The 16408-nt window shown below is 44.5% G+C and overlaps 3 protein-coding genes across 3 annotated transcripts; 2 read left to right on the plus strand and 1 right to left on the minus strand.

The window, feature by feature from the left end:
• Positions 1–875: 875 nt before the first annotated feature.
• On the minus strand, positions 876–2933 carry LOC113710071 (uncharacterized). The gene has a single exon (XM_027232919.2). The coding sequence runs from the start codon at positions 2931–2933 to the stop codon at positions 876–878; it is 2058 nt and encodes a 685-aa protein (XP_027088720.2).
• A 5115-nt stretch (positions 2934–8048) lies between these two features.
• On the plus strand, positions 8049–8669 carry LOC140014568 (uncharacterized). The gene has a single exon (XM_072065620.1). It carries the CDS (start codon positions 8049–8051, stop codon positions 8667–8669), a length of 621 nt encoding a protein of 206 aa, XP_071921721.1.
• Positions 8670–9583: 914 nt separating this feature from the next.
• LOC140014569 (uncharacterized) lies at positions 9584–10063 on the plus strand. The gene has a single exon (XM_072065621.1). The coding sequence runs from the start codon at positions 9584–9586 to the stop codon at positions 10061–10063; it is 480 nt and encodes a 159-aa protein (XP_071921722.1).
• Positions 10064–16408: the final 6345 nt, after the last annotated feature.

Here is a 16408-nt window from a genome sequence, read left to right on the forward strand (position 1 = left end):
TGGGGACATGTCCTGAATGGCCTTGACCTTGTCGGGGTTGGCCTCGATTCCCCGGTGGGAAACCAGATACCCCAAGAATTTCCCCGAGGTGACGCCGAAGACGCACTTCTTGGGATTCAGCTTCATCCTCGAGTCTCGCAGGACACCAAAGACTTCCCTCACGTCTGACAGAAAGGATGAAGTGGCGAGACTTTTGACGAGAATGTCATCCACATAGGCCTCCACATTGCGGCCGATCTGATTCTTGAAGAGTCGGTTGATCAGCCTTTGGTAGGTCGCCCCGGCGTTCTTTAGCCCGAAGGGCATGGTAGTGTAACAATAAGTACCTCAGTCGGTGTAGAACGCCGTTTTCTCTTGGTCCTCCTCACTCATTCCTATTTGATGGTACCTTTTGAAGGCATCTAGGAAGCAGAGGACTTCATACCCCATCGCCGAGTCGACGAGAGCGTCTATCCTCGGCAGAGGATAGCAATCTTTGGGGCAGGCCTTGTTGAGGTCGGTGAAGTCTACACACATTCTCCATCCACCGGTGTCCTTTTTGACCATGATTGGGTTGGACAGGCAGGTGGGATATTGGACCTCGTGGATCATCTTGGCCGGCAAGAGCTTGTCGACCTCATCCGATATGGCCTTACTACGTTCGGGGCCGAAGTGCCTTCGTTTCTGCCGCACAGGTCGAGCCTGTGGGTTAACGTTGAGTTGGTGAGTCATGAGCTCGGGTGGCACTCCCACCACTTCATCTGCGGACCACGCGACGACGTCTCGGTGGAGGGGAGTCCGGCCCCTACTTGGACCACTTGGTCAGGTTTTGCTTCATCCAAGACCACTAGTTCCACCTCATCCCTGGGCTCAAGCCTGTTGGGCTCTCCTGCCTTCTATGGGTCGATGCAGTCTATGGAGAGGACCGCTGGCCTCTTTTCTTCTGACCTCGGTGAGGGCCGGGGTGTGACTGCTGCTTGAATGGTGGCGAGGTAGCATTCCCGGGCGGCGCCCACGTTGCTGCTCACCTCGGCCACCCCCGCAGGTGTTGGGAATTTAAATCTCAGGTGGTAGGTGGAGTATACGGCTCTCAAGGCGTTGAGCGTGGGCCGGCCTATCAGCATGTTGTAGGGGGAGTCTGCTTTGACTACCGCAAAACTGACAGGCACAGTTCGGCAGCGTGGATGACGCCCGATAGTTACCATCAGGGTCACCATGCCATCCGGGTGGACGACGTGTCCCCCGAAACCGACAAGGGGAGTTCTGACCGGAGTGAGTTGCTCTTGGATCAGCTTCAAACTCTCGAAAGTTCGGTAGTACAAGACGTCTACTGAGCTTCCGGGGTCGACATAGACCTTTTTGACTATGTAATTATTGGTAAGGACTTCAATCACGAGGGCCTCGTGATTGCTGGAGGCGGCAGGGACAGGGTCATGGGGACCATAGGTAATCACCTCGGATAACCTGGAGCCTGATTCGGCCACCTCCATATCGGCTTGGCGGTAAGTCCTTTTTCGGGAGTTCTGACTGTCTCCCCCAGTGGGGCCACCCGAGATGGTGTTGATCACCCCGGCAATGTTCGGGCCATAGCCTGGCGATCCGTCGCGTGGAGGCCTCTGATCCCCATTTCGGTCCTCGGGACCTCGGCACTGAAGCTTAGTGTCCCGCCTGTCTTCTCGGCGAGGACCTCGGCTCTCCCGGTGGGAGGCGGTTCGGTTGAAGGTTCCATCCTTGCGGACAAACTGCTTCAAGTATCCCTGGCGGATCAGGTTTTCAATTTCTCGCTTCAAGTCGTTGCAGTCTTCGGTCTCGTGCCCCACATCTCGGTGGTAGGCACAGTAGAGGTTGGAATTTCTCTTATCCCTTCTTCCTGGGATTTCAGGGGGAGTTCGGCCGAGGTGATTCTGCCTCATCACAGCCAAAACATGGGATCGGCTGGAATTGAGGGGTGTCAGCTCGGCGTCCGAGGTGGACGATCTGCCATTCACGATCCGGTCGAAGATACTCCGGCGGTCTCGGAGTTGGTTTGAAGTGCCACTTGGGCCTGGTTCACCTCGGCCGGTATCTTTCCTCCTCCGGGGATCTTGCCCCGTACGAGATTCTTGGGCTTCTCGCTTCATGCGATTTATATCTTCACTTCGGATTCCCTGGTCCACTCTTTCCCAGAGCTCCCGAAGTGTATGGGGGTACTGCCGATGGATTTCGGTGTTGAAGATCCCTGCCACTAACCCGTTGGTGAAGGCAGCGATAGTTACCTGCTCATTCTGATCAGGTATCTGCACATTCTCCTCGTTGAACCTTTGAGCATACGAGCGAAGTGACTCGCCCTGACCCTGTTGCAGGTTCAAGAGGTAAGCAGAAGTCTTTGTGATTGGTCGAGACGACACAAAGCGGTGGATGAACCGGTCTATTAGCTCATCCAAGGAGGAAATGCTCCTTGGTTCCAAACTCCAGAACCACTTCCGGGCAGTCCCGTGTAGGAAGATGGGGAAAGCCCGGCGGATCACGGCGTCGGGGACGCAGTAGAGTCGGAATGCGGAGATGAAGGCGCGGAGGGGATCCTCGGGGTCACCTCGGCCGTCATAGGTGTGCAAATTTGGAAGCTTAAAGTTTGGGGGCACCATCTCCCCGTTGATGTCATCTGTGAAGGGCGGGGCCCGCATGTAGTCAGAAGCTAAGCCTCCAGGGCGCCGAGGCGGGTCCTCGGCTTTTTTCCCTAGCAGTCCCCGGGAAAACGCCCTGGAGATGGAGGCAATTTTAGAGGTCGCCTTGGAGGAGGCGCGCCTAGAGGTACTCCGAGAGAGACGCCCCTCATCAGAGTCCTCGCCTGAAGGCACTTCAGGAGACTTCGTCGGTCTCCTCTTGGAAGATTCGGCTTTTTCTTTCCCCTGTCTTTTGAGGTATCTTCCTAACTCCTCAAAAATGTTGGGGTTGTCTGATACGAACTCGGCCATCTTGGCGATGGCATCTTCGTTGTGGGGCTGGGTCCTTGGGGACCCTTGTTCTTCAGAAATACGATCTTGCTGGGCTCCGGACGTCTGCCCAGCCCCGGTCGAGGGGACTCTTCCGCTTCTAGAGCGCGTGGATCTCATTTTAGTAATAGTAATCTCGTTCCCACAGACGGCGCCAATTGATGAGGTGATTTTTGGGGGGCGGTTGAACCAGCCGAAATCAGCCTCTTCTGAGGTGAGTTGTATCTGTGTGTCCGAAGTGAATGGCGGGGCTTCTTCCCTGGGATCACTCCGATGCTCAAGTTAGTATGAGAACGAGAGAAATAATAGTATTGTCAAATGAACAGTATGCTTACTTGTTGGGAGTGTGTGGGGTATTTATAGAGTGGGAGTGGAGGTCAGGACGGAGGGTTCATGCTGGTGGGACCCATGTCCTGACATTACGGCTCTGTTCCCTGCGCAGGAGGCCTGACTCTGACACTGTAGCCGCCTGGGCTGGATGACGGGGGTCCTGCGCAGTAGTCATTAAGATCACCCAGTGCTTTTCAGATAAAGCACTGGTCCTGGGTGTTGTCAGGGGTGTTGACATCATCAGCGTCTAGCCGAGGTGGTAGCCAGGGGCGCAGAGGTCATCCGAGTAGGAGACCATGGACCGAGCCGAGCTCAGGGTCCGGATCGGGGAATGGCTGTGTTAGTGTAGGAGACGAAACGAGGTCACCTCGGCAACAAGGTACTGCCGAGGTGAGCACCCTCACTAATCATATTTTTAAACTAAATGCATGAAATACATAATAAATTTTTTATTTATCATACTCACCACAGGGTCGGGAAAATTGTAAAAATTTTCTAAGGAATTTACCTTCCATGTCAATATACAAGATAGCAATGACGCATGTCATATTCTTTTCATAGTTTTATGCATACAAAGCTAATAAGGTGATAAAAATATAATAAACCAATGTTTTATAAGGACAAGAGCTAAAATTGAAATGTCAGGCACAAAATCATATGCATAATTTTTGCCAAACTCATTTTTGCATCAAACCTTTTATTGTACTTCTGAAAAAGATTGTTTGTGATGCGGAAGCAAAATAGGCTAAATTGTTACATGAACAATTCAAACAAATAATCAAGGGTGTTTCACGAACAACCCTTTTCAAAATTCAAAGAACCTTAAGAGACCGTGAGAACACTCACAAAGAATTTGGTAAAGAACCAAGAGAGGATTTTATTAATAATTAAAGCGTGTTTCAATGGTTAACACAAGGACCTATTTCTATTCGAGAACCAAAAGGAATGTCTCACTAGTCAAGGCAATCAATCAAACCTTGTCTTGCTAATCAAGACAATCGATCATGCCAATCAATTACTCTAATTACAACAATTATTTATTCAAATAAATCATAACAAAATAAAATAAAATTCTATCAAATCTCATTATATATTGGCATTATGGTAAGATGTTGTCAAATCTTCATGTAGTATTATTGCCATAATAGCCTTATTTCTTCCACCCTTCAGTGATCTATTTTGGTCAAGAAATCTTTTGAAATATGTTCTGCAACAGTCCCTCCAACCTGAGAAGAACTCGCCCTCAAGATGTTTTGCAGAGCAGAATAGAGAGGTTTATCAGATGAATGATAAAGGAAAAATTCACAACATTGAACGTACGTGAGATACTTCACGATTCTAACAAGTTAATAACATAAGCATTTAGATTAATCTTTGCAAAATCTTGTAGGGACCATACTTGCGTGGTTGCAACTTATGGCATTGACCAACTGGAAGTTGCTCTTTATGTAGGAACATCACCACCTCATCGCCAACATTGAATTCTGCAACCTGACGATGCTTGTCCGCAGCAGTTTTAAATTTTGCATTGGTGGCTTCCAACTTTTGCTTGATTTTCTCTTGTATAGTTTGCGCATCCTTTGCCATATTTTCTGTTGTAGCACTATCTCCTGGAATGTTAGAAAGTTTCACCAAATCAACAGCATGTCTAGGAGGCTTCACATACACAATAGAGAATGGTGATCTCCTAGTTGAACTATGAACTGCATTATTAAATGCGAACTCAGCTTGAGGAAGTGCATGATCCCACTATCGGGGAAGTTCTCCACAAATGCATCTTACCAAGTTGCCAAGAGTATGGTTAACTACCTTTGTCTTATCATCTGTTCGAGGGTGACCTATACTGCTAAAGTTCAATGAAGCATCAAACATCCTCCACAATGTTAACCAAAAATGGCTCAAGAACTTGGTGTCTCTGTCAGAAGTGATAGATTTTGGCACTCCACGCTAACGAACTATCTCTCGAAAGAATAGTCGAGCAATATGTGGGGCGTCTAAAGTCTTTTAGCTCGGAATCAAATATACCATCTTGGAAAACCTGTCAACAACCACAAACACAAAATCCATGCTTCATTGAGTTCTAGGCAGTCCAAGCACAAAATCCATTGATATTTCTTCCCAAATTGCTTAAGGAATAGGCAATGGAGTACACAATCCCGTATTTTGGGATTGCCCTATGGCTATTTGGCAAGTGTAGCATTTGCACACAGAATTTCGCATATAATGTTTCAATTGGGACCAGAAATATCTCTCCTCCAAAGATAAAGTAGTCTTATCAATACCCAACTATCTTCTAAAACCACCTCCATGCAAATCACGAATCAACTGCTCATGCAAGAAAACATGAGGGATGCACAAACTATTACCTTCGAAAAGATAACCATCATATATATGAAAATCATCCTGTGTTGCTTTAGTTTTGCATGCAAACCACTATTCATTGAAATCATTATCATTCGCGTAGACTTCTTTCAATACAACAAATCATATAATTTCATAGTTCACGGTTACAAGCAAAGTAGCATGCCTGCTCAAAGCATCAGCTACCTTATTCTACTGCGCAGCTTTATGCTTCAGAATGAAGAGAAACTTCTGAAAATAAGCACTCCACCTAGCATGCATGTTACTTCCATGTACTTTAAAGCTTGGTGATCTGTATAGAGCATAAACTGACTCTGGTCCAACTAGTGTTCCCAATGCCTTAGAGCACAAACGACTGAGTAGAATTCCTAATCATAAGTTGACCATTTCTAGCAAGTCTCACTCAATTTCTCACTAAAAAAGGCCACGGGCTTGCCTTCTTGAGATAAAACAGGTCCGATGCTAGTGCCACATGTATCACATTCCACTACGAAAAGTTTATCAAAACTTGGAAGAACAAGGTATTGTGCAATGGTTAGCTTTTCATTGATTAAGGCAAAGCTCTTGTCTTGCTCAGGACCCCATTGAAATTTCCCTTTTTTCCAAGCAATCTATCAATGGTGCCACAATTGAGCTGAAGGTGCAGATAAAACATCTATAAAAAGTTGCTAGGCCATGAAAGTTATGCACATCAATCATAGTGCGCATGACAGGCCACTCATGAATAGCCATTACCTTTTCCTTATCTACGCGAATGCTATCAGCACCTACGACAAAGAGCTAGTGAGATAATTGTGCAGTTTATTTGATGGTATTTGGTCTCAATTTTGGACACTTATTATGTGAAGTAATGGGTTTCTGCTCATAATTGGTGTTTGTGCCAGTTGCAGGCAATTGATGTCGAAAGTGATGAAAAGTGGTCAATTTCCAGAAGACTATTCATTCCAGAGTGTGCTCACGCTAGAGATCGCAGAGTGACGTCCAAAAGACAGACCGCGGGACTTATCCCTAGGAGCTTGCCGCCATTCTTGGAAGATGTATTTGGAAGTTACGTGAGATTAGGAGACATCTTCAGGAAACCTTTTGGCAACAAAGCAAGGAGAAAAATAAGGAAAGGGATTCCTTATAAAAAACAAGCACTTTGTTAGCTAAAGGGACGGCGGCGGCGAAGCTTCAAATAGGATGGCAATAGACTAGGAGTTATCATTTTTTTTATCTTTGTCTTTTCCTTCTTAGCGTGAGTCAGACATTAGTCGTTCTACTTTCTTGTCGTCAACGAAATTCCCTTAAAGCTTTGAATTGTGTCAACGGCATGAAGTCAGGCTAAATTCCTTTATCTAGTTGAGGAATAATTAAGACCCGGTGCACAAACAATTGTGAGATCGTTTTAATTGTTTTGTTCTATTTTAAATTCGGCATTTGTGAGTATTTAATTATTCTTTGTTTCAATAGCCTATTATTGTTTGGATTTATTGGATTAATGTGGCCAGTTATTCAATTGTCTGAATAGTATACTGCCAATTAGGACAGGGGTGCGTATCACTTGAATGTCCTAAATTAGTGGCAAACGGCACAATTTCATTGCCTCGCAAGCAGTCTAATCTGTGACGTAGGAATAGTTAATCTAGTTTAAATGAACCCGCATGTGTCTTTGTTAACTAGAATTGGGTCCCTCTAATTCTTAAAACTGTGAATAGATTAAATCCTTCGAACGTCTCTGGGGTTATCTATTTTACAAGGGGGTAGTTTAAGAGCGTCTCTGGACTACCATATAATTAAGGAGAGATTGGCAGTTTGGCGGTTGTCAAATTGCTAGAACCAATTTATTTGCGAACGTGTGAATTAATTCAGGTATCTGTGATCAATTGCGTAAGCCGGTGCCGAGATTATCTTCTTGACTAGGTTGTGTCAATTAATTGTTTATTACATTCTTTAGTTATTGCACTTCTTGCGATTGTTTATTTAGTAACCTTACGTCTTTAATTTGTTCTTTTTATCTTCCTTCCTAAAACCCCCCAAATTCTCTATGTAATAAATCTGCCAGTTTCTTAAGGAGACGACCCTACTCACCACTATACTCAGTTAGTTTTGAGAGTAGGTATTAATATAAATTTTATTTTTGGTAGTTTGATAGCCTTCAAATTTTGGCGCCGTTGCCGGGGAACTAGTGTTTGAAGTGATTTATTGCACAGGCTTATTTAACCTTTGTTTTATGCCTTGATCTTCCCGTACCGGAAGACTCGAATTTGACCCAGAGATCGAGAAAACAGCAAGGAGGTTGACGAAAGAGACTAAGTTGCAAAAGCAACAAGCTTCAGCGGCAATACCCTCGGATTTGAACAAAATTCGGATTTAAGTGATTCATCAGTTGAATTGGAAACAAACTTGCCTGGACCCAACGAAACAATGGCAGCCCAAAGGACCTTGAGAGAGCTTGCAACCCCAAATGTTAACCAACAGCCTCTGTGCATTACGTGTCCTGACACTGAGGAGGTTTTTGAGTTAAAATTTGGATTGATTCACTTATTGCCTACTTTTCGTGGTATTGCAGGTGAAGACCCACACAAGCACTTGAAGGAATTCCATATAGTATGTTCAACCATGAAACCTCAGGGAGTTACGGAAGAACAAATCAAGCTCCGTGCGTTTCCTTTCTCTTTAGCAGGCAAGGCTAAAGACTGGTTGTTTTACTTGCCATCGGGGTCCATTACTACTTCAAAAGGATTGAAACAGCAATTCCTTGAGAAGTTCTTCCTAGCCTCTAGGGCCGCCAACATCAGAAAGGAGATATGTGGAGTTAGGCAGCTCAATGGAGAAATTCTCTACGAATACTGGGAGCGGTTCAAACAGCTGTGTGCCAGTTGCTCACACCATCAGATCCTTGACCAGTTGTTGATCCAGTATTTCTATGAGGGACTGTTACCCATGGATAGAAGCATGGTGGATGCAGCGAGTGGTGGTGCCTTAGTAAATAAGACAACAGATGAAGCCAAACGGCTGATCTCGAACATGGCTGAGAACTCCTAACAGTTTGGAGTCAGATCTGATGGAGTGACTAGAAGGGTCAATGAGGTAAATCATTCGAACCTCGCAAATAGATTAACGGAACTTACTACCTTGGTTCGTCAAATGGCTATGGGACAAGTACAGGCAGCTAAAGCATGTAGGATATGTGCTGCTCCCGAACATGCGACCGATATGTGCTCGACCCTTCAAGAAGACCCTTACGAGCAAGCCAGCGCCATGAGAGGTCTGCTTGGACCACCACAAAGGAGAAATGACCCATATGCACCCACATACAATCCAGGGTGGCGAAATCACCCCAACTTCAGCTATGCTCAGAAACCTTCGGGTTTCCAACAACCATTCCAGCAGAGACCACCAGTACAACAACCATCCACGTCTGATTTAGGTATGTCCCTGGAAGACATGGTTAAATCACTAGCTGACAGCACTTGTCAAATGAGGCAGGACTCGTAGAGATTTCAACAAGAGACTCGCGCAAGCATTAGGAATTTGGAGGCGCAAATGTCACAACTAATGTCGTTAATGAGCAGCCTTGAGAGTGGTAAGAGGAAGCTACCATCTCAGGTAATTCCCAATCCAAAAGAGAATGCAAGTGCAATGCTTCTACGAAGTGGCAAGGAGGTGCAGTCCTCAAAATCGGAAGCAACAAGGGCTGAAGATGAACAAGTGTCGGAGGAGCTTGAGAAGGAAAAGAAAAGTACCCCGCCAGATGTTCCTAAAACCGTCGAAATTAACCCATCTTTTCCTGGCAGGTTGGCTAAAGTCAAGAAAAAGGAGTCAGAGAAGGAAATTTTGGACACCTTCGGAAAGTGGAAATCAACATCCCTTTGCTTGATACGATTCGACAATTACCAAAATATGCAAAGTTTCTGAAGGGGTTGTGCACTAACCGGAACAAGTTGAATCTCCAAGACATGGTAAGGGTAGGTGAGAATATGTCTGCAGTCCTTCAAAGGATGTTACCACAAAAATGCAAGGATCCAGGTATGTTTACGATACCATGCATCATAGGCCAGAAGAGGATAGAAAGAGGTATGCTTGATCTAGGAGCATCTATTAACGTTATGCCAATATTTAGGGCCTTAAACTTAGGACCTCTGAAGAAGACAAGGGTAGTAATTCAACTAGCCGATAGGTCAAATGTCTACCCTGAGGGTTTAATGGAAGACATCCTAGTGAAGGTTAATGAGTTTATCTTCCCGGCTGACTTCTATATTGTTGACATGAATGATGATACCTCAGTTAATTCAGCTGTACTTCTTCTGAGTAGACCATTCATGAATACTGCTAGAACAAAGATAGATGTGCATGAAGGTACCCTGTCTGTTGAATTTGATGGGGAGACAATTACTTTTAATATTTTTGATGCGATGAAATACCCAGATGATACTTAGTCTGTTAATTATGTTTGTGTCACTAATTCAATTGTGCAAGATGACTTTGAGTAGAATTTTATGGAGGACAAGTTGGAATTCGTATTACAACAGAGTAAGACGAATGAGGAAGTAGAAAGCGTGGATGATGAGGATTCTGTAGAAGCAATTATGTCACTACATTCACTTCCTGTAGTTCCCGACAGGTCAGTAAACTCATTTTTACCATTGCCTACTTCTAATGAGAGAATTTTACCCTTTGTTGAATAGGCACCGGAGTTGGAATTGAAAGAATTGCCAAAGCATTTGAAGTATACTTACTTGGGAGATCATGACACACTGCCAGTCATCATTGCAAGTGATCTGATAGCAGTACAAGAAGAAAAACTTTTACGAGTTTTGCGGGAGTTTAAACCGGCAATTACATGGACGTTGGCATATATCAAAGGTATAAATCCATCCGTTTGCATGCATCATATTCTACTTGATCCAGATGCAAAACCAGTGAGGGAACATCAGAGGAACCTCAACCCAGCCATGAAAGAGATGGTGACGAAGGAGATTCTAAAACTATTGGAGTTAGGGATTATTTTTCCTATCTCCGATAGTGAGTGGGCAAGTCCAGTGCATGTCCTCCCTAAAAAAATCGAAATTACACTTGTGCGGAATGAAAAGAATGAGTTGGTACCAATGAGACTCCAAAATGGGTGGAGAATGTGTATTGACTTCAGGAAGTTGAATGCGACCACAAGGAAAGATCATTTCCCACCCCATTACCGTTCATCGACGATATGCTCGAGAGGTTGGCAGGTAAGTGTTTCTTTTGTTTTCTTGATGGCTACTCTGGGTATTATCAAATTGTTGTTGCCCAAGAGGATCAGCACAAAACCACTTTCACTTGTCCGTTTGACACTTTTGCTTACTGCCGTATGCCTTTGGAGTTGTGTAATGCTCCAGTAACATTTCAAAGATGCATGATGAGTATTTTTCTGACATGATTGAAAACTACATTGAAATATTCATGGATGATTTATTTGTTTATGGTGAGTCTTTTGATCAATACTTGTAGCATTTAACGAAAGTTTTACAGCGGTGCATTGAAACAAATCTGGTCTTTAATTATGAAAAATGTCATTTTATGCTTAAGGAGGGTATTGTTTTAGGCCATGTTGTTTCATCTAAGGGTATAGAAGTCGATAAAGCAAAGGTTGATTTGATTACTAGCTTACCTTACTCCACTAATATCAAGGAGATTCGTAGTTTTCTTGGACATGCAGGTTTCTACAGACGTTTCATCAAGGACTTCTCACGAATTGCACAACCATTGTCCCAACTACTTCAAAAGGAGGCACCATTTGATTATGGGGATGCATGTAAAGTGTCCTTCGATACACTAAAGAGCATGTTGACCACAGCACCAATCATTCAACTTTCGGACTGGAGCCTGCCATTCGAGCTTATGTGTGGCGCCAGTCAGTATGCGGTGGGAGCTGTACTTGGTTAGAGAAGTAGGAAGTGTAGCCATGTCATTTACTATGCATCAAAAACGTTGTCGCCGGCTCAATACAACTACACCACCACCAAGAAGGAGCTTTTAGCAATCATTTTTGCTTTTGAGAAATTTCGATCGTATTTATTGGGATCGAGAGTAACAGTTTTCTCTGATCATGCAGCCCTGAAATACCTGTTGGCAAAGAAGGAGTCCAAACCAAAACTCATTCGTTAGGTACTCCTACTGCAAGAATATGACTGGGAGATCAAAGATCGAAAAGGGGTGGATAATTCAGTGGCAGACCATTTGAGCCGATTGATTCGAGAAGAAGAAGGAGTGCCCATATCTGAAGTATTTCCAGATGAACACTTGTTCCAGCTTAGAGGTGAGGAACCTTGGTATGCTGATATTGTTAACTTTCTGGTCAGTCACAAATCTGTAAGTGGTATGAGTAAGACTAAGAGAGATAAAATAATACAAGACTCGTGATTTTACATTTGGGATGAACCCTATTTATGAAAAATGGGGTTTGACCAAATTATTCGTCGATGTGTTCCCAATGAGCAAATTCCATCTATACTTATCCATTGTCACAGTTATGCCTTTGGTGGTCACTTTGGTCCTAAAAAAACTGCTCGAAAAGTAATTAATTGTGGCTTTAATTGGCAAACCTTGTTTCGTGATGCTTATTTGTTCTGTAAAAGATGTGAAAAGTGCCAAAAGTTTGGGAGTTTTATCTCACCGGGATGAAATGCCTCAGGTTCCTATGTTATTTTGTAAAATTTTTTATATCTGGGGTATGAATTTCATGGGACCGTTTTCCAGTTCTTTTGGTTGTCTTTATATTCTTTTAGCCGTAGACTACGTGTTGAAATGGGTAGAAGTAAAGGCTACCCGAACTAATGATTCACGAGTTATTGCAGGATTTCTTAAGTCCAATATTTTTAGTAGGTTTGGTGTGCCAAGAGCGATTATCAGTAATCAAGGTACTCATTTCTGCAATCGTACCATTGAAGCATTGATGCGTAAGTATAGAGTTCACCATCGAGTCGGTACTACCTACCACCCGTAGACCAACGGGTAAGCTGAGGTCTCTAACCACGAGATCAAGAGTATCTTGGAGAAAATGGTTAACCCAAATCGCAAGGATTGGAGCACCCGATTGGATGATGCCTTGTGGGCATATCGCACGGCGTATAAAACGCCAATCGGAATGTCTGCATTCAAGCTAGTTTATGGTAAGATGTGTAACTTATCTGTTGCACTTGAGCATCGTGCGTTTTGGGCAGTTAAGCAATACAATTTGAACGCGGATAGAGATGTCAAGAAAAGGAAGCTCCAACTTCAAGAGTTGGAAGAAATTTGTTTGGAGGCTTATGACAATACACGATTTTACAAAGAGCGCACAAAGTCCGTTCATGACAAACTGTTGCATAATAAGCAATTTTCTATAGGTCAAAAGGTACTCCTGTTCAACTCTCGGTTGAAATTTATGTCAGGTAAGTTGCGGTTCTGATGGATTGGACCATATGTTGTTGTCGACGTTTTTCCCAATGGTGCAGTTGAGATTAGAAGTTTGGAGACTGACAAAAGTTTTAAGGTTAATGGTCATCGTCTCAAGTCGTTTATAGATGTTTCAGAAATCGGTACTGTGGAGGAGGTCCATTTGCTTGACCCCAATTCTAATTAAGCTGTTAATCTCCTCTTGGTCTGGACATAGACGTTAAATAGAGGCACTACTTGGAAGGCAATCCAAGAGTTTCAATTTTTTGTCATTTTTGTGTTTTATTTCATATTTGTGTGTTCAAGATCAGGTTGTTTGGGGTTCCTATTGACAGACAATCTTTATTGTAGGTCATGGGTGTGTTCTGAGCAGTTTCACTTTGGATTAGCGGCACAAATTCGTGGGCAGGAGATTTTTCGTTCCAAGGCGTGCCTGCGCCTTATATTAAAGGCAAATGGACACTTTTAAAAAAATTGTTGGATAGAGGACTTACGCTTCCAAGGCGTGCCCACGCTCAACAGGGATGCGCCAGATGAACGGTTCTAAAAAAATTTTGTGACAGGAGAACTTTCGACTCCAAGGCGTGCCCACACCGCACAGCAAATCGCGTCGGTCCTGGTACGAGGAGATGGGCAGACGACTCCTACTTACAAGGCATGCCCACGCCGTCCTCCCATGCGAAAACAATAACCCACTCTGGTCCCTACCTCCTTACTTTTCCACTTTTCTATTTTTCTATTTGTCCTTTTCTGTTCTTGTCTTTTTCTTTCCTCTTTTTGTTTCCCCTAGTCTTTTCCCCTCTTGGCTGCAACCTAAAACTGCCGCCGCCGACGCCGCACAACGTGACGCTACCCACGCACAGACACCAACAGCACTGTCGTCGCCGCGCTGCCACCCATGGTCACCACGCGCAGTCATTCTCTTCCCTCGCGTCCCTCTCTCACACTCGCAACCCGCGGCTATCCGCCGTCCCAGCCATCACAGCAGCCGCTCCATTTTAGCCTCGACACGAGCCGCCATCCCGGTCGCCATCAACGCTACCCGAATCGCTGCCCTGATCACGCCGTGCCACCCAGCACCGCCGTCTCCATCTGCTGCTACCCATGGTAGCCGCGCACCCCATCCGCTGTTTCCCGCGGAGTTGCAAGTAGTACCCCTACTCACTATCTTTTTGCCACTAGCGACTAAGATTTAGAGCTTTTACTGCTGAATTTCACTTTCTTGTTGGGTTTGACATAATTGTTGGTTTTATTGGGAGCATTTGATTGTTTACTGCATTTCGGGGAGGTCTCGTGTCTGCCTTTCATTGCTTTTCTTTGTCTTGGTGACACTAGTGGGGCCTCGGGGTCTCTCCTTCGTGAATTTTTGTTGGTTGCTGACTGTGGGTGTTTATATTTGTGGTCCCTTGCCCCCACTTTGTGTTCTCTTGTCGGCTATATGCCTTTTAAATTAACATTTTTGTCCCTCCATGGCTCCAAAAAAGGTCACTAAGGCGAACCCCGATCCAACCCGCTACTAAGTCCCGGTTGGGTCTGTCTAGGAGTATTTTGTCTCCTGGGGTGTGGGGAGAACCTCTGAAAGACCTCACCCCGGAGCAGAAGGAGCGGTTGAGCTCCTTGGTGGTGCGTCCATTCGCCCCACGCAAGTGTTTCCATCCCCCAGCTCTCGACCAATTGAACATTGCTAGAGAAGTCGAACAGTTGTTTTCTGCCATTGGGTGGGATAGGTATCTAGTTATTGACTATCCTTCGTACGAGGAGCTCTGCTATGAATTCTACGCTACTTTCGAGTTTGAGAAGTCTGATTCTCTAGCCTTGGACTCCCCGGGGGTTATCAAGTATCAGCTACGGGGTATCCCCCAGGCACATTTCATTAATGAGTTCAACCCGATGTTGAGGTTTATGAGTGAGGACACTGTTTCCTCCGGCACGTATATCAACAGTGCTTGCGACTTCACCCAACCATTTGCAAGCAATTACATCGAGATCTGGAGGGAGTGGTCCACAGACACTCAGCTCTACGACCCGAGTTAGTCTAGGACCTCCTTTCTTAAGGATCCAGTGCTAAAAGTCATTCACCGGTTTCTAGCCTATAACTTCTCGGGCCGGAAGAATGCCTCTGGCACTCTTGCCAAAGCGGATGGACATCATTCGTAAGGTGAGAGAGGCCTATCAGTTCACACCACCTGGAGAGGAGGTGCCCCAACCCCGAGTTCCCCCTACTGTGGCCACCTAGAAGGCTGGTCAGACGAGTCCATCTTCCTTCTCCGCTGCTCCATCCTCTTGGGACACCCAGTTCCGTACTCTGCAGGACTCGATTCATGAGTTGGACGGCTGAGTTGAGCGTCTGGATGACCGCCTCACAGCCCTGCAGGTCCATTCTACCATTCAGACAGAAAATATGGCAGCCTTCTTTGCTCACATTGGCTTTCAACCGCCTTATCCTCCTTCCCCTTAGTGCTATCGTGCCCTCGTTGGCCTTCAGGGAAGCTCCTATTCTTATCTTTTTGCTTACTATTTTTCTTTGCTCCATTGAGGATAATGTAGATTTCTAGTGTGGGGGGAGTAGTTCTAGCTCTTTTTGTTTGTTAGCTCTTTAGTTCTAGCTCTTTTTTGTTTGATAGAAAAAAAAAGAAGAAAAAAAAAGAGGAAAGGAGGAAACAGAAAATCCAAAAATATGTATTTGATGAATTCATTTGGCTATAGTTGAAAATTGTTAGAACTTGATGCTATGATGATGATTGCAATTACTCTACAAGCATGAGTAGTGTTATTATGTGATTAAATGTCTTGTTTTCTTAATAATGAAATTGAATGATGAATTTTGCAAGACTTGGCAATTAATGTCCTATTGTGAGCTATCGAGCCAATGAGCGTTGTATTGATAACTGCTCTATGTTCTTTCATTGAGTGATACCACACATGATTTGATTGTTCTAGAACTTGTTTTGTTATGCTTGTCAAGACCACATTCTTGAATTTGATGCATTAAACTGATAAGGGCACCTAGGTTAACCATTTTTGGCTCTCTAAAGACCGACCCTAATCAGATCTCCTCTAGTTGACCATGGTTGAGCCTAGACCTTTTCTTCGTTTAATAGCCCATTTTGTCACCCCTTAAACCCATTGTGTTTGAACCCTTTTTGTTTCTTTTACCCCGTGTCAAAGGAATACCTTGATTCCATTGCATGATGATTTCGAGTTGTGATGAAAAGGAATGATTGAAGTTAGCAAGTGTGCCTATATCCCCATGTAGTTGGGCGTCTTTGAAACAAAACAAAAGGAAAGAAAAAGAAAACAAAAAAAAAGAGCAAAAAAAGGGGAAGAAAGGGAGAAAGAGAAGAAAAGGAGCACTTTAAGAAAGAAAGAAA

This window comes from Coffea arabica, chromosome 9e (genome assembly GCF_036785885.1).
Source record: "Coffea arabica cultivar ET-39 chromosome 9e, Coffea Arabica ET-39 HiFi, whole genome shotgun sequence".
NCBI classification, from domain to species: Eukaryota; Viridiplantae; Streptophyta; class Magnoliopsida; order Gentianales; family Rubiaceae; genus Coffea; species Coffea arabica.

Bases quoted from the DNA above. Each gene is read 5' to 3' on its own strand.
- LOC113710071 (XM_027232919.2), bottom strand. From the start codon at position 2,933: ATGGCCGAGTTCGTATCAGACAACCCCAACATTTTTGAGGAGTTAGGA.
- LOC140014568 (XM_072065620.1), top strand. From the start codon at position 8,049: ATGGCAGCCCAAAGGACCTTGAGAGAGCTTGCAACCCCAAATGTTAAC.
- LOC140014569 (XM_072065621.1), top strand. From the start codon at position 9,584: ATGGTAAGGGTAGGTGAGAATATGTCTGCAGTCCTTCAAAGGATGTTA.